The sequence below is a fragment of the Oryctolagus cuniculus genome, chromosome 15, assembly GCF_051225735.1.
Source record: "Oryctolagus cuniculus isolate XC-2025 breed Fujian yellow rabbit chromosome 15, ASM5122573v1, whole genome shotgun sequence".
Lineage (NCBI taxonomy): Eukaryota > Metazoa > Chordata > Mammalia > Lagomorpha > Leporidae > Oryctolagus > Oryctolagus cuniculus.
Window position 1 is genome coordinate 758,698 of NC_142881.1, and position 20,025 is coordinate 778,722.

The 20,025-nt window shown below is 60.1% G+C and overlaps 1 protein-coding gene and 1 long non-coding RNA gene across 9 annotated transcripts in view; one reads left to right on the top strand and one right to left on the bottom strand.

Annotated features, from left to right (window-relative positions):
* The window catches only part of LRRC27 (leucine rich repeat containing 27), a 38,920-nt gene extending 28,919 nt beyond the window's left edge, over positions 1-10,001 (bottom strand). For 2 of the 6 annotated variants that reach the window (XR_016221394.1, XM_070057057.2), the window contains exons 1-5: positions 9,889-10,001; positions 8,729-8,869; positions 7,618-7,875; positions 6,627-6,757; positions 3,538-3,596 (exon numbers count right to left, since the gene is read on the bottom strand). Coding sequence is in view for 2 of the 6 variants with exons in the window: in XM_070057057.2 (XP_069913158.1) it covers positions 3,538-3,596; positions 6,627-6,757; positions 7,618-7,827 (400 nt within the window). In the remaining 4 variants the exon portion in view is untranslated. The other 4 variants (XM_070057068.2, XM_070057063.2, XM_070057065.2 and 1 more) reach the window with 3 other exon arrangements.
* A 43-nt stretch (positions 10,002-10,044) lies between these two features.
* Positions 10,045-19,539, top strand: LOC149121882 (uncharacterized). Of its 3 annotated transcripts, none has more exons than XR_016221395.1 (3): positions 10,045-12,305; positions 14,063-15,222; positions 17,166-19,539. It is a non-coding gene; the product is annotated as an uncharacterized LOC149121882 (long non-coding RNA). The 3 variants fall into 3 exon arrangements; XR_016221396.1 differs by having other exon boundaries at positions 10,045-11,958; positions 12,104-12,305; positions 14,063-19,539; XR_016221397.1 differs by having other exon boundaries at positions 10,045-10,664; positions 11,831-12,305; positions 14,063-19,539.
* Positions 19,540-20,025: the final 486 nt, after the last annotated feature.

Consider the following 20,025-nt stretch of genomic DNA (forward strand, 5'->3'; position numbering starts at 1 on the left):
AGCTGCCGCCCCCCCACCATAGCCCCCCATCAGAGCTGCCGCCCCCACCACAGCCCCCCATCAGAGCTGCCGCCCCCACCACAGCCCCCCATCAGAGCTGCCGCCCCCACCACAGCCCCCCATCAGAGCTGCCGCCCCCACCATAGCCCCCATCAGAGCTGCCGCCCCCACCATAGCCCCCATCAGAGCTGCCGCCCCCCACCATAGCCCCCATCAGAGCTGCCGCCCCCACCATAGCCCCCATCAGAGCTGCCGCCCCCCCACCACAGCCCCCATCAGAGCTGCCGCCCCCACCATAGCCCCCCATCAGAGCTGCCGCCCCCCCACCATAGCCCCCCAACAGAGCTGCCGGCCATTCGAGGAGGGAACCAGCAGACAGGAAGCTCGCTGTCTCTCTGTTTCTCTCTGAAACTCTGACGTCCAAGTGAGTAAATGAACATTTTTTTTTAAAAAAGCATCCACTGGATTTATGAAAATAGTAGCAACAATGCAAGAAGGAGTACTCACGTCACAGAAAACGTAACACATCCAGGATGCACCATCAGGTTCATCACTAAAACAATCACTGAACTTCTGCTCCCAGCAGCTGCAGCAGCTCCACGCCAGGAGGGCGGCGGGGGCCCGGCGGAGGCGGGGGGGCGACAGCTGCAGGGGACGCTGGGTCGAGGAGGTCAGGGCGGCGGTGGCACAGAAGGAAGCCGGCGGGGCCTCATGCACCCGAAGGCTACAGCACAGGCCAGGGCGCGGGGGGAGAGCCAGGGGGCCAGAGTGTAGGAGGCACAGAAATCCCACGTGCAAACCTTTGGCTGAGGCCTGAACCCCACAGCCCCAGGCCAGGCTCCAGAGGCCCCGCCACGGCTGCAGGAGCTGTGGGGACCCCGATGTCTCTCGTGCCCACGGCAACAGGACAGCTTGAGCGCTGCCCTGTGAGCCTAGCTGCTTTTCTTTTTGATGACTATCACAGAACCCAGCACCTCCACGACGTCTCTGTGGACACAAACCACGATCACCACACAGAAGAAACCCACGGGTGCACCCACAGTGAGAGGAAGGGAAAGCCACGCGACCCCGGGACAGCACGGCGGACAGAGCTGCCCCCGCTGGAAGCCCACACTCGGGAGAACGTGCCTCCACCCAACAGGGCACGAACAGAAACCACTTAAGATGTGCAGGAAAAGTTTAGGACTAAAAATCAGCATCTGATAAAAAAAATAACTAGGTTGGGAGCCAGCTCCATGGCACAGTAGATTAGTCCTCCACCTGCGGCACCGACATCCCATATGGGCGCCGGTTCTAGTCCGGGCTGCTCCACTTCCAGTCCAGCTCTCTGCCGTGGCCTGGGAAAGCAGTGGAGGATGGCCCAAGTCGTTGGGCCCTGCACCCATGGGAGACCTGGAAGAGGCTCCTGGCTCCTGGCTTCGTATCGGCACAGCTCCAGCCATTGCAGCCATGTGGGGAGTGAACCAGAGGATGGAAGACCTCTCTCTCTGTCTCTCCCTCTCACTGTCTGTAACTCTACCTCGCAAATAAATAAATAAAATCTTAAAAAAAAAAAATACTAAGTAGGCTTTGTAGGCCATTGGAGATGCAGGGAGAAAGAGGCTCGGTGACGTGGAGACGGCCGCCTGTCTAAGAACAGAAAGGTGGTTCCTGAAGACGTGCAGGCCTCGTGAGTGCGGGACGGGAGCAAAGGCCTGGCGTGCAGCAGAGGGGAGGAGACAGGACTGGAGGAACGAGGACGGGAGCGCGTCTCGAGCGGGGGCGAGGCAGGGACCGTACCGCTGAGTAAACTCAGCCAATTCTAAGCGACCAAGCATGGAGGAAGCACAGCTGGGCGTCTCCACCCAACAGACAAATCCTGGAGGGCGCCCACGGCGAGCAACACCCCCACACGGCAGGACAGAGCCAGCAGGCACGCGGCGACGGCCCCGGGGCACAGCGTCGGCTGAGAAAACCAGCCCACCCACGGCTCCCTCCCAAAGGGACGGCTCGGCTGAGAACCCAAACCCTGTGGCCTGGAGCACTGCAGAAGACAGCAGCAGGGAGCCAGCTGGCTGTAGGAACCCTGAGGGAAGTTCTTCAGCCAGACGGAAGGCAGAGGTCCCGGCGGGGCGAACACTGCTCTCGACGCCCTTAGAACGCCCGTGACCGAAGGCAAGAAGTGTAACGGTGCCTTACACGGGCTTACACGGGAGGCAGACAGAACGCACGGGACAAGCACGTGTGAAGGAGCGTGGCTCAGCGTGACCCCGGGGCCACAGGTGGGCAGTGGAACCCCCACGGCAGCCACTGAGCTGCTAGGGGAGCAGGAGCTACACCTGCAGCTACACCCGGAGCCACACCCAGAGATACACCTACACCCGGAGCCACAGCTGGAGCCACACCTGGAGCTACACCCGCAGCTACACATGCAGCTGAAATGGGAGCGTCAATACGCATTCAACACACACTGAACTGGAACAGGGAAACTGAAACAGGCCACCTCAGTCGCTCCCACAGATGCCGCCAAACATGGGGGCCCGAGCGCCCCAAGAGAAGGCAGAGACTGCCACGCTGGATGTAGCGATGGACCGTGACTACAGACGGCTCGGGGACACAGAGGTCACAGGGCAGACGGGAAAATGTCTTCTAAGCACATAATGAGCACAGGATGGTGGGCACAGCCACGCTGTCCACAGTGAATGACCCCTGAGCACGTGGCCAAGCCACTAAAACCACCAACCGCCACTAACACCACACAGAGGCGCCGCCACGTCACCAGAAATGCAAGGGCGGGGCTGTGGGCGGAAGGTAACAGGTGCAGCCGCCCCGAGGAGCTGCAGGGACCGCAGCAAGTTCACTCCTGGGTACCGACACTCAGGACACGTGACAGCGACAGTCGGACAGAAAGACAAAACCCGCAACACGAAGACAGAGGTGGCCCAGCTGTGGAGGGACACTCAGGCACAGGGAACAGCACGCGCAGACTAAGGCCGCAAACAGGACTTGGCCTCAGCCGTAAAGACACAGACGAGACGGCGCCAGGCAAACGCGTACCAGAGGAGCGGAGCTCACAGCGGCAGGAGGAAACCAAGCAAGCAACGTTCTGTTCAGCCAGCGACTTGGGGCCAGATCCGTGGGAACTCTGTCCCACCAACAGCGCAGTGCCGAGCAGGTGAAGCAAGATCTACAGGTGTAAAAGGAGGGGGACAAATCCACAGTCTCGCTGGAAGACTTCAACACAGCTCTTGGGTCACTGATGGCAGAGAGAGGACAGTATCAGGACTCGAGGTAATCTGAGCGAAACGCTGAGTGAACTCTGCCCGAAATCCAGACCATCACTCCAGCCACGACGTGCGCTGGGTGCCGAGCGCCTGCTCCCTCCCCCGCCCCCACCAACACCACGCTGTGCGGCACCTGTTCCGCCTGACAGCCGTGACACCTGTGCTACCCCCTGCCCCCCCAGCACGGCTCGTGGCCCCCTCCCAGGTCTGCTGGCTTCCAGAGGCAGCATTTAAACCCCACCATTTCCAAGGATTTCATGGTTCCCACACTCACCCAGCTCCACTGGTAACATCTTGATAGGATTTCTCTCTAAGAGCAAAGTTTTCAAGTGCCTTAAAACAAAACAAAATAATTGCTTAGGCAGCAGGAAAGCAACGGGCCCCCCAGTACACAACGCTCGCTTTTCTGCTCTTTCTGGGCGACATCTGCAGCAGGGCACGCTGCGGCCGACGGGGCTCCAAGCGTGAGGATCCGGGCCGGGCTCTGGCTCTGGGACCGGCAGGCTGCACTCCCAGCTCCGCAGGGCACCGGGCTGCACCTCCGGCCTCTCCCCACCTCGCGCCAGTGGCCCTGCCCCATCCCCCCGTGGTGACAGCCACAAATGTCCTCAGACACCTCCAACAGCCCCCCGGGGACAAACCACCGTCCTGGGTTCCAGCTTCCTGAGAAGCCGGGATCGAGGGCCTGCAGCTTCCTGTGCAGGACGCTGCCCTCTCAGACAGGACCCAGCGCCCGGGGCTTGGCGAGGTTTCAGTCAGGAGAGGGCCGAGGCACATTTCTGGAATGCTCGTGACACCGATCAATCACAGACAAGCAAACCCTCTCGCACCTCTCACTGGACTGTGGTCCTTGGGTCTCACAGGCGATCTCAAGATTATTCCGTGTGTGACCCAGCTGCCCCCTCCCTCCTCTGCCTCCCAGCTGAGCCCCGGCACGCAGGGGGCGCCATCATCCTGGCTCCTCTGCTGCCCCCGGCTGCTCCTGGCGCAGGCTCGGCTCACCCAGCCACTGCCCCACTCGGAAGTCAGGGCTCAGGGGCACTGGGGGACCCCGGGCACAGGTGCCTGCCACCAGGAGACGGCCCCACAGCCGCAGCAGCTCAGGCCCCGGGAGGGGAGAGCCCCGCCTGCCTCCTCGCTTGCTGCCGCGTTGCCGACGCCAGGCCCGGCAGGCAGGAGCGGTCTCAGGCGAGCGCCTGGCGGGGCCGATCCAGGCCTACACCTGCAGCTCTCCTTCTGCATCGCGGCTTCTCAGAGAGGGGCTCGTGACCAGCGCTTTGGAGGTCCTCATCGGGGCCACCAGGGTCCCCACAGCTTCCCAGACACAGACTGAGACTGCCGGTGTCGCACGGGAGCTCGACTGGCAACGACCCCGAAGGAAATGGGGCTTCCTGCCCCGGTGCTGGGGCCGGGCCGGTGGGATGGGCCAGGCGGGGCGGGCTGGCACCAGGAGCTGCTCCTCCTCTGGCACCAGGCTCAGACTCTCTGCATTCCCTGGAGCGTTCACCACCCCCAGGGCTCACCGCGCTGAGCTGAGCCGGCCCTGCCGGCGAGCAGACGCACCGGCTCCTCCGCTGCCCGTCTCTGCCAGCAGCCTGCACACCCCAGACACGGAGACGGGCCCACGCTAACGCTGCCATTGTCTTAATTATGCTTTTTGAGCATTTTAAGGCTTTTTAATAAGCCCATAATTACTTAAAATTTCTAATTAATATGTTTCAGCTCTGCACTAAACTGATCTAATTTTAATGCTGTAATAGGTTATAAATCACAGGCAAATTACATCATAAACAACACGAAGCAGCTGGCTTTGACTGGCAAAATCAAAGCATTCCCAAAGCTGAGCACGGCACGCTTGCTCCAGGAGAAGCACCGGCACCCTCGGGGCCAGGCCGCGGCCGACTCTGCCCTGCCAGTGCGGCCACTCGGCGCCGAGGCCGAAACCTCGTGTGGAGGAGAAGCGCCAAGTTACCCTGAACCCGCACGCCCCTGTGAAGGAGGTGGCCCCGGGGGCACGGAGGCAGCCCTGCCGCGGGTCCTGGTCACCCAGCTGGCGGCCGGGCGGGCACGCAGCCCTCTTCCCCAGGCTCCGTCCAGGACCCGCCCTGCCCCCTCAAAGCCACCAAGGCCCCGCCTGGCCAGCCTCGTCCAGGTGTGATGGCCCCTTGTGTGCACAGCTCCTCCTCATCCCGCCCGCCGGCCCCTCCCCTCACAGTGAAGCCAGGTCAGTCCCACCCTCCCCACTCGCGCCTCCTGGGCTTCCTGTCTCTTTCCAAGTAGAAGTCCGGGATGCAACGGAGTCCCACGGGTGACCCTTGAACCCTGCTTCGCAGCACAGCCCTGCTGTGTCCTCACTCAGCCCCCCGCCACCCCTCGGCCTTGGTGGGAGCTCTGTCTCCCATGGGACACGTGGGATGCGGCCGAGTGCTTCCCCAGAGGCTGCGGGAGAAGCTCAGGAACGCCACACTGCTCCTGGGGGAGGGGGCGGGGAGGGGAGAGACGGGGGGGGAGGGGCCTAGGGCAGGTGTTCCAACTACAGGGTGGGGCCCTCGGGCAGGTGTTCCAACCACGGGGTGGGGGGCTCGGGCAGGTGTTCCAACCACGGGGTGGGGGGCTCGGGCAGGTGTTCCAACCACGGGGTGGGGGGCTCGGGCAGGTGTTCCAACCACGGGGGGGTGTCTCGGGCAGGTGTTCCAACCACGGAGGGGGGGTGTCGGGCAGGTGTTCCAACCATGGGGGGGGGGCTTGGGCAGGTGTTCCAACCATGGGGGGGGGGCTTGGGCAGGTGTTCCAACCACGGAGGGGGGGTGTCGGGCAGGTGTTCCAACCATGGGGAGGGCCTCGGGCAGGTGTTCCAACCATGGGGGGGGGGGCTTGGGCAGGTGTTCCAACCACGGAGGGGGGGTGTCAGGCAGGTGTTCCAACCATGGGGGGGGCCTCGGGCAGATGTTCCAACCATGGGGGGTGGCTCGGGCAGGTGTTCCAACCACAGGGCCGGGTTCTGCTCCCCGGCAGGAGAGAGGGGAAAGCCCTGGTGTCATGGCAGAAGCACAAGAGAGCTCGGGCGGCCTGCACGTGGCTTCCCAGAGCTTTCCAAAACGCGGCAAGGTTCTCGCCATTGGCCAAGAACCACCGTGGGCCGCACAGGGCCCCCAGGAGCACAGGGGCCGGGGGAGGGGCCGCCGAGCCCCCACTACGGTCTCAGCCGTGTGCGTGGGGGAGCCGCCTCCGAGTCTCTTAGCTTTGAAAACGCTGTTAAACGCTTGTGTTCCGAAGTAAACCTTCAGTGAGGAATGGGAGCCGAGTGTCCAAGGCACAGGCCCGCGTTGTAAAGGGGGAACTCTTGGGAACAGACACACTTACTTGTGAGCCCCGATCCCGGAGGGCAGCGCCTTGATCCTGTTGTACCGGAGGTCGAGCCAGGTGAGGTTGGGCAGCAGCTGGAAGAAGTCCTTGGGGATGGCGCAGAGGGCGTTCCTCTGCAGGTGCAGTTGCTTCCGCAGGAAGAGGGAGAAGCACAGGCCGTCACCACGCACGCCGTGCACACCCAAGCCGGAAACTCCCCGGCGGTTTACCCCTCGGGAACCTGGGCGGCACACGGAGGATCGGCAAGCGCCAGCGCTCCCTCGCGCCCTCGGGGCTGGCAGAGCGGGCGGCCTCGGGGCAGAGCCGGGCTCGCAGCAGCCGCCTCTCTCAAGCAGCCTTCACACCAAATGCAACCCCGGGGTTTTCAAAGGTCACCTCCTCCTTCTGGCCCCCCACGCACTGTCCCAGCACCCACTGCCACGCCAGGCTGTCCTTCAGCCCCCGGGATGAGGGCCAGGTGTGCTCCCAGCAGCTGGGCACGAACTCAGGCAGAGGCACCAGGACCGGAGCCATGCCCGCCTACGGCCAGCACCGCACAGCGGCCGCCGTCGGGAGCACCAGCTGGGGGCAGAGGAGACGTAGGGGGTAGTTCAAAAAGTTCATGGAAAGTGGAGGCGAAAGGTGCATTCAGTTGGGTGTGAAAGTTACAACTATCTGGACGCTGACTTCAGCCGTGCAAAACGGAGACACACCAGCGCTGTGGTCAGGACAAGACTGTGTCACCAGGGCCGGCCTGCGCACAGTAAACCCAGTGTGCATCACTGGCAAAGGGGCCAGCGAGGAGAGCTGCAATCCACAGCCCCAGTACTGCCTGGGCGTCTCGGCAGGCGAGCCCACCGCGTTCGGCACTGCCGCTGTGACCTGAACTTCCCACGCGGCTGTGATCGACCTCGTGAAGCCACAGGTTGGCCCCCTCCCTTGGCCCCAGAACCCACGACGTGCGCAGGGACAGAGCCTGCAAGGTGAGCCGGGCTGAGCCCCTGCTTACCTGCAGACTGGGGATCGTAAAGAGCTCCCCCAGGTGGCGCAGGCCACTCTGACTCAAGTCCAGCACGGGCGAGGAGCAGGAGATGACCCCCTCCAGCCCCCTGCACACATCCTGGGAGAGGGGCTCGGGCAGGTCCTGTGCTGGGGCGGCAGGCTCCTTGGGGCCCTCAGCTGCAGCCGAGGGGGCTCTGTGGGAGGGACTTCCCTCCATCTGTCCTCCCCGGGGGGCCGCAGAGCATCCTCCTTGGTCTGGAGTCACCTGGAATACAGCAAGGGCAGAGGTGGCACCGTGGAGCACAGGCCAGGTCCGGCTGTTTAAGAAGCCATCACGAGGGCCGGCGCCGCGGCTCACTAGGCTAATCCTCCGCCTAGCGGCGCCGGCACACCGGGTTCTAGTCCCGGTTGGGGCGCCGGATTCTGTCCCGGTTGCCCCTCTTCCAGGCCAGCCCTCTGCTGTGGCCAGGGAGTGCAGTGGAGGATGGCCCAGGTGCTTGGGCCCTGCACCCCATGGGAGACCAGGAAAAGCACCTGGCTCCTGGCTCCTGCCATCGGATCAGCGCGGTGCGCCGGCCGCAGCGCGCCGGCCGCGGCGGCCATTGGAGGGTGAACCAACGGCAAAGGAAGACCTTTCTCTCTGTCTCTCTCTCTCTCTCTCGCTGTCCACTCTGCCTGTCAAAAAAAAAAAAAAAAAAAAAGAAGCCATCACGGGGCCGGCGCTGTGGCACAGCGGGTAAAGCCGCCGCCTGCAGTGCCAGCATCCCGTAAGGGCGCTGCTTTGAGCCCCTGCTGTTCCACTTCCCATGCAGCTCCCCGCCGTGGCCTGGGAAAGCCGTGCGAGATGGCCCACGTCCTCGGGACCCTGCACCCACGAGGGAGCTCCTGGCTTCTCGCTGGCCCAACTCTGGCCATTGCGGCCATCTGGGGACTGAACCAGAGGATGGGAGACCTCTCTATCTCTGTGTCTCTCTGTAACCCTGCCTTTCAAATAAAATAAATAATAAATCTCTTTTTAAAAATCCTGACTTCCGAGTAAAAACTGGAATACAAGAAGGTTCCCACTGACACCCTCCACCCTCCCTCTGACCCACGGAGCTCCAGGACGTCACTGTCACCTTGAAGAACACACAGGAGCACAGCAGGAGCGGTGATGCTGGGGGCCAGCGGGGACCCTGCTGTGAGCCGGCGGGGGCCTCCTGGCTCCCCTAAACCTGCTGGGTCTGCAGCGCCACTGGGTCCGGCCAGCACGTTGGGTCCTGGGGAGAAGTCGAGACATCAGGATCCGGTCTCGGCCTGCCCAGCCATCCTGGGGCCACCGAGTCCTTGAGGCACAGGCCACCTGCACCCCAGAGGTTCGCCCAGGTAAGCAACGGGCCAGCGGCGGCCACTGGCAACGCGGGGTGGGTGGTGTACACCTGTGTGGTGCGTGTATGAGCACGTGTGTGTACACGTGTTATAGGCACCCGGGTGTGTTATGTATACACACCCCCAGGTGGTGCACCCATGTGTGGTGCATGGAGCACGTTATACGCATGTGCACTTGTTACGTGTGTGTACCCATGTGCAACCTGTGCACGTTATAGGTGCATGCGTGTTATGTGCACACACTGAAGGGTGTGGTGCATGTATTTGTGTCATAGGTGCCTGTGTTATGTGCCCACACCACGGGGCGTGTACACATGTTATGGGTACATGTGTGTTATGTGTGCACCCGTGTGGGGCGCATGTACTCGTTATAGGCACACACGTGTTATGTGCCCACACCGTGGGGCGTGTACACGTGTTACGGGTGCATGTGTGTTATGTGTGCACCCGTGTGGGGGGCATGTACTCGTTATAGGCACACACGTGTTATGTGCCCACACCACGGGGCGTGTACACGTGTTACGGGTGCATGTGTGTTATGTGTGCACCCGTGTGGGGGGCATGTACCTGTACTATATGCACACACGTGTTATGTGCCCACACCACGGGCGTGTACGCGAGTGCCTGCTCCACAGCCCTGCCAGGTCCGCCCAGGACGCAGTCAAGGGGCCAGGGGCTCCCGGCCACTGTGACGCAGAGCGGTCCCCTCGCGCCCGCGTTCCACGGGGACCCCGGCCCCAAGCTCCCCCGGCCAGAGCCAGGGGACCGGCTCCGCGGGCTCAGCGCTGACCCCAGGCCCGGGCCAGGGTTGGGCTTGGCCACTGTCGCTTCCCGCTCCCGCCCCAGGGCCTGCGCTCCGCGGATCCCGGTTCTCCCCAGCCCCCGACCCCAGCCGGGTCTCGCGCCTCACCTGCGGGCTGCGGCTGACCTACACGGCCCGCAGCGGCGGGGGCGCCCACGCGGTTGCCATGGAGACGACGCGCTACGGGATCCCGCAGGCGCCAGGCGACCTCGGGCGCGCGGGGCTGACGCGCGCCTGCGCACGAGGCGCCGGCCGGTCCTGCTCCTGAGCGCGGACCATCGCATGGCGGCCGCTTCCTGTGCGGGCGCCGGGGACAGCAGGGACCCGGGCGAGAGAGGGCGGGATGCAGCCGTGGGGTGGAGGGGAGGCGGGGGGCGGCGCGAAGACCCGGCCGCAGGGTGGCCGGAGCTGCTTCCTGCGCACCGGCCGGCCGGGCAGCGCCCCTCGGCCGGACCCGCCGCGGGGACGCCCTCCGGAGCCCCCACACCCCTGCGAAGCTCGGTCCGGTCGGAGGTGACAGCGAGTGACCGAGGGACCAGCTAGGGCAGCCACTGAGGAGTTCAGAATGTTTTTTAAACAAATATCCCTTCTGAGAGCGTTTGCGTCTGTTAGCTCACGCCCGCAGGCCTGCGGCGCCCGGGGCTGGTGAAGCCGGAACTGCTCGGCCATCTCTGCAGCCTTCCAGGGTGCACACTGCTAGGGGGCTGGAGTCGGGTCAGACCTCGCGCTCCGGCGCGGTGTGGACCGCATGACGCCGCCAACGCCTGCACCTGGACCGAGCTCACCTTGGGAGACAGCCCTGGGTGTGGCCACTCGCATCTGCCCGCCCGCTGAAACCTGAAGCGAAGGCATCGCCGGCCCCAGGCAGCCAGGATTCTAGAAGGGTGAGCTTGGCTGTGGGGTCACCTTCCCCCAGAATCACCCTGTGTCTAAAAGCGCTCAGAGCCTCAGCTGCCCAGCAACCTCCCAGCAGACCGACATCCAGGGGTGAGGCCCTATCCTGAGACCACCCGAGGAGAGGCAGGGGCTGGAAAGAGCCTGGATTGCCCTGGGGTGACCTGGGGTGCGGAGCTCTTGTCCTGCCTTCTGGGGAGGGAGGAAGTGTCTGGGATCATACCCTCGCTGTGTTGATGTGTGTCAGTGTGGCACACGGAGGACGGCAGGAACACCGAATCAGGTCTGAGACAAACACCCGGAAGTGGAAGCTGACGCTGGGAGGACCCAGACACAGAAGTGGGCAGCTTGTATATAAACAACAGGCGTTTATATTGAATAACGGGCAGTCTAATGGTGCCGAACAGAACAGTGCAGGCAGTAAAGGCAAGGTTGACAGCGGAAACTTGGAAAGGATTGATTGAAAGTCCAGAACTGAAAGATGCGACAACAAATCTGAAGTCAGTCGGGATGGTCTTAGAACTGGAGGGAGAAGGTAAGGCCAGCAAGCAAGAGGTGGAGGTCAGAGTGCAGGGGGGACTGGGGAGCGAGCGTAATACGCGGCCGGCGCTGCGGCAGGAGCGCCTCTCTGTGCGGCCGTAGGTGAACACTTTGCTGACAGAGGCTCTCACGTGGTGTTGCGGAGGCGGGAGAGAAAGATGGCTGTTGGTGACTGACAGCACGTGCACACACAGGGGGTCTTCAGAAAGTTCATGGAAAGTGCCACTTGTGGGAGAATGACTTGGAATTTGTCTCTACGTTTATTTCCATCTACTTGAATGAATCAGAAAGAGATCTTCCACCCGCTGGTTCACTCCCCCAAATGCCCACAACAGCCATGGCTGGACCAGGCTGAAGCCTGGAGCCTGGAACGCGGGGGGGGGGGCAGGGCCCCAGGTCCAGGATCATCGCCTGCTGCACACAGCAAGAGGCTGGAGATGGAGGCAGAGCTGGGACGCCAGTCCAGGGACTGTGCGGGTCTGCTGGGTCTTGGCTGCTGCACGAGGCACTGTTGCAGGGCTGGCGCTGTGGCGCAGGGGATTAAAGCCCTGGCCTGCAGTGCCGGCGTCTCATATGGGCACCGGTTCGAGACCCAGCTGCTCCTCTTCCAATCCAGCTTCCTGCTAATGCTCCTGGGAAAGCAGCAGAAGATGGCCAAGTCCTTGGGCCCCTGCACCCGCGTGGGAGGCCTGGAAGAAGCTCCAGCTGCTCACCTCCGCTGTTGTCCCAGCTACCGTACGCTGTGTGAGTCGTCAGAACTTCAGGCCTGTCTGCTCATCGCAGGCCAGGGCGTGTGCCGCGGGTGTGGCTGGCCTACCTGGGGCAGTGTCTGGCCGTCCCCCTCATGCGTTTGCATTGTTTCACTCCCAGGAGCATTTTCATTTCTCAGGGGAGGTGTCCAGGACTCCATGGAGCAGAGCAAGCCACGTGATTGGCCAGCAGGATGTTGGGGGAGGAGCAGCAGAGTGAGTTCTGGACGCCTACAGTCACCCCCTTGCACCTCTGCAGGCGCTCGGGAAGCACAGGGTGGCCTGCTGGTCCCAGAACGAGAGACCCACAGTCAGACCTGAACTGAACCCAGGCCTGGCCAGGTGAGCCACACACAGCCATCCTGTGAGACGCAAGCATTCGCTGCTAAGTTAGGTGACTCCTTGCACAGATTTTGTGGGAGTGTCCGGTAGATATTGTTCCCTGTACCCAGAAATTGCCCTCTGGGAGAAGGCCCAAGATACCCCAAGACTGGCTCCCTCTGGAGGTCCCCAGCCGGCCCCGGGCACACGTGGGCCTTTGCCACCAGCACAGCCACTTCAGTCACCTCCTCTCCTGTAATCTCTTAACTTTCTCTTGAGTTGCAGTGTGTGAGTTGTGTGGTGTGGTGTGGTGTGGTACAGTGTGGTGTGGTACAGTGTGGTGTGGTGTGGTACAGTGTGGTGTGGTACAGTGTGGTGTACAGTGTGGTGTGGTGTGGTGTGGTGTGGTGTGGTGTGGTGTGGTACAGTGTGGTGTGGTACAGTGTGGTACAGTGTGGTGTGGTGTGGTGTGGTACAGTGTGGTGTGTGGTGTGGTGTGGTACAGTGTGGTGTGGTGTGGTGTGGTGTGGTACAGTGTGGTGTAGCGTGGTGTACAGTGTAGTATGATATAATATGCTATAGTATAGTGTGGTGTAGTGTAGTGTAGTATGATACAGTGCTGTGTAGTGTGGTATAATAGAGTATGGTATACCATACTATAATATAGTACAGTGTAGTATACTATGGTGCACAGTATAGCATGATATAGTATGGTGTACACTGTGGTGCACTGTATGGTGTACACTGTGGTGTACTGTATGGTATACACTACAGTGCACTGTATGGTGTACACTGGTGTACTGTATGGTGTACACTATTGTATAATGTATGGTGTACACTGTGGTATACACTATGGTGTACACTGTGGTGTACTGTATGGTGTACACTGGCGTACTGTATGGTGTACACTGTGGTATACACTATGGTGTACTGTATGGTGTACACTATGGCGTACTGTATGGTGTACACTATGGCGTACTGTATGGTGTACACTATGCTATACACTATGGTATACACTATGGTGTACACTGTGGTGCACTGTATGGTGTACACGGTGGTGCACTGTATGGTATACACTATGGTGTACTGTATGGTGTACACTGTGGTGCACTGTATGGTGTACACTATGGTGTACTGTATGGTGTACATTGTGGCGTGCTCTATGGTGTATACTATGGTGTACACTGGTATACTGTATGGTGTACTGTATGGTGTACACTGTGGTACACTGTATGGTGTACACTGTGGTACACTGTATGGTATACACAATGGTGTACTGTATGGTGTACACTGTGGTGTACTGTGTGGTGTACACTGTGGTGCACTGTATGGTGTACACTGTGGCGTGCTGTATGGTGTACACTATGGTATACACTGTGGTGCACTGTATGGTGTACACTGTGGCGTGCTGTATGGTGTACACTATGGTATACACTGTGGCGTACTGTATGGTGTACACTGTGGCATGCTGTATGGTGTACACTATGGTATACACTATGGTGTACTTCAGTGTAGCATCTTGATCCTCATCAGAGGAGTCGAGGTGACAGGAGGGAGGACGCACAGGCCTGGTGACAGCCGCTCGTGAAGATTCCGCTCGGTGGCTCCAGGGCACCCCTGCCAGCCCCGCATCCCCGAGCCAGACAGTCCTGTCCCCACCCACCCCTGGGGAAGACGGACCTCCCTCCTGTCCCTCTACCAGATGCCCCTTCTGGAAGTTTTTCACAAATGCAGGTGTGCAGTTTGCTGTCTTTGCTTCTGCCTTTATTCGTTTTTAGGGTGAACTCGAGGCCCAGCCGTGTCGCAGCAGTGCCAGCATTTCACTGCTCTGTCTCTGGTCCTCCATGGCGTGGGGGCGCTGCTGGCACATCCGTCTGCCGGAGCTGGACATTCCGACCACGTGCACTTCAGGGGGCTGCAGAGTCACGTGGCTGTTCCGTGCGTGTCTGGGTTGGCTTCGTCCTTGGGCAGACTCCTGGGAGGGGAATTCTGTCGCGTCCGTCAGCAGGGTTTGAGTGCCAGCTCGGCCCCTGCTGAGCCGTGCCGGCGAGCGCGGGCCCCTCACTGTCCACCTGTGCTGCTCACAGCTGCGTGTGTGAGAGCCCGAGCCGTCTTCTGGGGAGAGCTGCCTCTGCACACCCGGCCTCTCTCGACCGAGTCCTGGAGTCCTTTGCATGGTCTGGTGGTGATCCCTTGCCACAGCCGCACGTGGCAGCTTCTTCCCCAGTCCTGTCTTGTCCTTTTGCTCTCTTCATGGTGTCTTTCAAAGCATCTGCGGTGTTCACTTCAGTTAAGTACAGTGTACGACGTCCTTTCTGGCTTATTATTTTGTTGTCACATCTGGTAACTTTTTGTTAACCAGACACCTGCAGACTCCCCTGTTTTCTCCTGGAAGTTGTGCGGGGTTGGCTCTCACATGTGGGTTCCTGCTATGGTTGACGCGAGGGGCTAAGCTTACTGTCCCCATAGAAATGCTCTTCTGCCCCAGTACCACCAGTTTCTTTTGTGGAGGAGCTTTTACTTGCAAATTCAAGTCTTTTTTATTTTTAAATGTTTTTAAAATTTTTTTAAAGATTTATTTATTTGAAAGTCAGAGTTACACACAGAGAGAAGGAGAAGCAGAGAGAGAGAGAGAGAGAGAGAGAGAGAAAGGTCTTCCATCCGATGGTTCACTCCCCAATTGGCTGCAACGGCCAGAGCTGTGCCGATCTGAAGCCAGGAGTCAGGAGCCAGGAGCTTCTTCTGGGTCTCCCACACGGGTGCAGGGGCCCAAGCACTTGGGCCATCTTCTACTGCTTTCCAGGCCACAGCAGAGAGCTGGATCAGAAGAGGAGCAGCCAGGACTTGAACCGGCGCCCATTTGGGATACTGGCATTGCAGGTAGCAGCTTTACCTGCTACGCCACAGCACCAGCCCCACAAATTCAATTCTTTTACAGGTATGAGATTATTCCTATTTTCTATCTTGTCAATTTTGCTAAATTTTATTTTTCAAAGAATTGTTCCATTTTGTGTGAGTGTGAGTTTATCAGCACAGCTTTTCAGAACGTCCCTTGGTGAGTCATGGACATTCTTTTAGGCTCTGTAGTGATCTCCCTTCTTCACCTCTGATATTGTGATTTTCTCTTTTTCTTATTCTGCAATGCTAGGGTCTTATATATTGTATGAAGTTTTTAAAAAATTTATTTGAAAGTCAGAATTACAGAGAGGGAGAAAGAGAGAGAGAAAGAGGTCTTCCATCTGCTGATTCACTCCCCAGTCGGCCACAATGGCTGGAGCTGGGCCAATCTGAAGCTTCTTCCAGGTCTCTCACGTGGGTGCAGGGATCCAAGGACTGGGGCCATCCTCCACTGCTTTCCCAGGCCACAGCAGAGAGCTGGACAGGAAGTGGAGCAGCTGGGACTTGAACCAGCACCCTTATATAAGGAATGCTGGACTGCGGGTGGCAGCTTTTACGCACTACGCTGCAGCACCGGCCCCAGTTGTACTGACTCAAGGGACCAGCGGTGTGCAGTGTGGGCGTCTCCTGGCGGTTTCCCTGGTCTGAGACGGGGGCTGCGGTGCTGAGGCCCAGCCCCCTCCTCTCCTTTCTGCTCCGATGTTTAAACTGCGCTGCTTTACTCTCTGCTACTGTGACTTAGTGATTTTAAAGTCTGGAACTTATTGTTTATCATATTCTAACTCAAAGTTGTGTATATGTAGGGTGTGCTTGTTTTGAAATATGCATACCTTGTCGGATGGTGTTTTGTTTTGTTTTGTTTTGTTTTGTTTTTAGCTTTTTAAGACAGAACTCATGGGGCTGGGGCCGTGACTCACTTGGCTCATCCTCCACCTGCGGCGCCGGCATCCTATATGAGTGCCAGGTTCTAGTCCCAGCTGTTCCTCTTCCAGTCTAGCTCTCTGCTGTGGCCCAGTAAGGCAGTGGAGGGTGGCCCAAGTGCTTGGGTCCCTGCACCCACGTGTGAGACCAGGAGGAAGCACCTGGCTCCTGGCTTCGGATCGGTACTGCGCTGGCCATAGCGGCCATCTGGGGGGCGAACCAATGGAAGGAAGACCTTTCTCTCTGTCTCTCCCTTTCACTGTCTAACTCTGCCTGTCAAAAAAAAAAAAAAAACAAAAAACAAAAAACAAAAAACAGAACTTAGGTCACTGATTTTAAAATTCCCTTTTTCCTCTCATAAGAGCATTCAAAACTAGCTTCATTCCTCACATTTTATGGTGCTGGTTTTCAGAATCACCCCACTTAAAATATTTCCTCATTTTGCTTGTGATTTTCTACTCAGTCCGTGGGTTGTTCAGACACCTGGTGGTTAGTCTCCGAGTGCTGGGGCATCTTTCACTGTTGGTGTCTGCTTTTGTTGTGCGCAGACGATACATTGTGTAGGACCTCCCTCCCCGGAGACGTCCCTCCCTGTGTTCTGCTGTCCCAGGACAGGGCTTTGCTGGTGACTGGGGACAGCGCTGTGGATGTGACTGGGTCGGGATGCTCAGGAGGTGGTCCAGACCTCCAGAACCAGGACTTGCTTTCAGCCCCTCGGATGAGAATGGTGAAGTCCCTTCCCGTGACAGCGAGTCTTCCTGTTGCTGGGGCATCGTCGAGCCCTGCTTCGTGCAGCTTGGAGGTTTCTTAGTGGGTGCACACACTTTCTCTAGGCATTGTTTTCTTTTCCTTTTTTTTAGATTTATTTATTTTATTTGAAAGAGTTACAGAGAGGCAGAGGCAGGGAGAGACAGAGAGGTCTTCCATCCTCTGGTTTACTCTCCAGGTGGCTGCAATGGCTGGAGCTGTGTTGATCCAAAGCCAGGAGCCAGGAGCTGCTTCTGGGTCTCCCAGTGGGTACAGGGGCCCAAGGGCTTGAGCCATCTTGTACTGCTTTCCCAGGCCATAGCGGAGAGCGGGATCAGAAGTGGAGCAGCCTAACAGAAGATGGGAAAACGCAGCAGACAGAACAGAGCCATGGAAAGGGAAGGCAGAGGGGCCACGTCAATGGTATCCCAGTAAAGAATTCCAAGGTGGAGACCAGGGCCAGCACTGTGGTGCAGCGGGCTAGGCCGCTGCCTGCGACACCGGCATCCCATGTGGACACGGGTTAGAGGCCTCGCTGCTCCACTTCCCATCCGGCTCCCTGCTGATGACTGGGGGAGCAGCAGAGGGGGCCCAGGTGCCCGGGTGCAGCAGGACGGAGCTCCTGCTCTGGCCTCGCGAGCCCTGGGACTGCAGCCCCCTGGGGTGAAGCAGATGGAAGATCCCCCCCCCCCCGAGACTCTTTCACTTCAGTAAAATATCTGTATCTGTAAGGTTTTCTTTATTTATTTGAGAGGTAGAGTGAGAAACAGAGAGAGATCTTCCATCCTCTGGTTCACTCCCCAGATGGCCTCTCTGAAGCCAGGAGCTAGGAGCTTCCTCCGGGTCTTGCATGTGGGTGCAGGGCCCAGGCACCTGGGCCTCCTCCACTGCCTTCCGGGCCACAGCAGAGAGCTGGCCTGGAAGAGGGGCAGCTACGACACAAACCAGCACCCACAGGGGATACTGGCACCACAGGTGGAGGCTTAGCCTGCTACGCCACAGCACCAGCCCTAAATTTTATTTTTTTATCAAAGGTACAGACCATCATGCTAGAAACAAAGACAAGACCCTAAAATATGCTGGTTTTGAAAGGTAAACCTGGGGCCAGCGCTGTGGCATAGTGGGTAAATCCACCACCTGCAGTGCCATCATCGCACATGGGCGCTGGTTCGAGTCCCAGCTACTCCTCTTCTGATCCAGCTCTCTGCTGTGCACCTGCCACGGGACTGGGTGGGAGCTGCTCCCTGGAGGACCTCGCCTGAGCCAGGAGTAAGTCTGGTCGGGGACGGCCAGTCCCGAGTCAGCAAAGCGAGAGAGAGGGAAGGGAGGCAGAGACAAGGCGATTCGCTGCCGTGCCGTGCCGGCCCGGGCTCCCAGCCACAGGGACTGGCCTGGCCGCGTAGGACTTCTCCAGGAGGGCGTCTCCTTGCAGCTCCCTAGGGACGGAGGAGGCCAGGTGCTTCACCCACTGGCCAAGCTCATCGCACGGGTACTTAGGAGCCCCACCCAGGCGGCCGGAGCCTGTGTCCCCTGCAGCCGGAGGGCCCCGGTGACTTAGCCCACCCCCACCCCCACCCCCTCCTCTGCGAGTTCCTGCCTCGCTCTGTCCATTCGTCCAGTCTGGCCTTTCCTGCCTCTGGTTCTGTGATAGCGTCACTCACCTCCACTCTCAGGCCACATCCAGCTTGGAGCTGCTGGCCTGCCTCCCTGGCCACCTCCGCCTGGCCGTCCCACCGTGCCCCACCCCGCCGCCCACTGTGCCGGTCACCATTTGTTGGGTGTCGTCTTCCTCCCACCTCCCACAGCACAGTGCCCGCACACAGCAGGTGCTGTGTGGGCTCTGCCGTGTGGCCCGCGTGGCTGCTGCCCGACGCCCGGAGGCTCAGCAGCCAGTGTCCCCACTGCTAAGGTCAGGGAATGGCCTGAGGGTCAGCGCCCGGCCACCTGGCAGAGCTGGGCTGGGCTCCAGCAGGTGGCAGGAAGCGTCCACAGGCAGCACTGGTCCGGCTGCACCGTGGCACAGGCGGCTCTGTCACTGTGGGGCTCATGTTCAGGCCGCGCTGGAGCCAGCGCCACGATCCTCTCTCTGCTCCTCGGGCCCTGCTCCGGCCCGAGTCTTGCCTTCGGCTCAGGCGTGCGTTGCCGTCGCTTCCTGGGGGAGGTGCTGCTCTGGCTGCAGTCTCGGCAGGGCCTTGCACACCTGTTGCCTTGACCTTCAGCTGCCCCGGTGGGGTCACCTTGCTCTTGCTCTGTGGAGGGCCAGGGGCCACGGTCTCATGTGTGGTGGAGGGCGTCAGCAGCCAGAAACCCACGTGCCCAGATTGGGCCATTCAGGGCGTTTTATAAAATTAGGCAGAGGGCGGTATCCTGGGGGCAGCTCACGGGGGGTGAGTAGGCAGGGGTGTGGGAGACCCTCCTTCCAGGGCCTTGCTGAGACCAGGGAATGACCCACAGGGCAGTGTGTGGTTCATGAGACCCACCTTGCGACCGCCTTGAGCCGTCACTCAACCTCCCAAAGCCCTGACTGCCAGCGCTCCCGTGGCGGCGTGCTGGGTCTCTGGGAAAGACTGTCAGGGTCTGACAGTCCCCGGTCCGGTCAGTGGGCAGATGGGGAGATCCACGGTGCACACCTGGGCTGCACGGCCAGGCTCTCATCACAAGGCAGCAGCAAGCTATGAACCGGCTCCAACCTGGGAACAGGGGAGGAGGCTGCCGGTCCTCGTGCCACAGGTAGCTCTCTACAAGCACACCCATTGCCAAGCCCCTCTCTGGGCACCTGGGTTGCCATGGGTCCCCGTGGGGCAGCTCTGTCCTGAGCCTCTGGCGCTGGCCTTGTCACTGTCCGATGGCAACTGCACCTGAGCCCCCCCTGGGGGTCACTGTTCCCCTGAGGTCAGGGAGCCCAGGCCCCCTGCAGACCCGCGGTCCTCTCCAGTCTGCAGGGAACAGAGGCCGTCCAGATGCTGGGGGAGCAGGGGTGGAGAGGGCGTCCATCCCCCACTTCTGTCTCCCTGAGCCTGTAGCCCCCTCCCCCTCTAGGGGTGCCTCTCAGCCACTGCTGAGTCCAGCCTTGCCATTGCACACCTGGCCGATGACCAGCCCCCGGCAGGTGCACCAAGCCCTGGTGTGGCCTGTGGGATCCCCTCCCGGGCCTGCTCCTTGCTTTGGAGAGGTG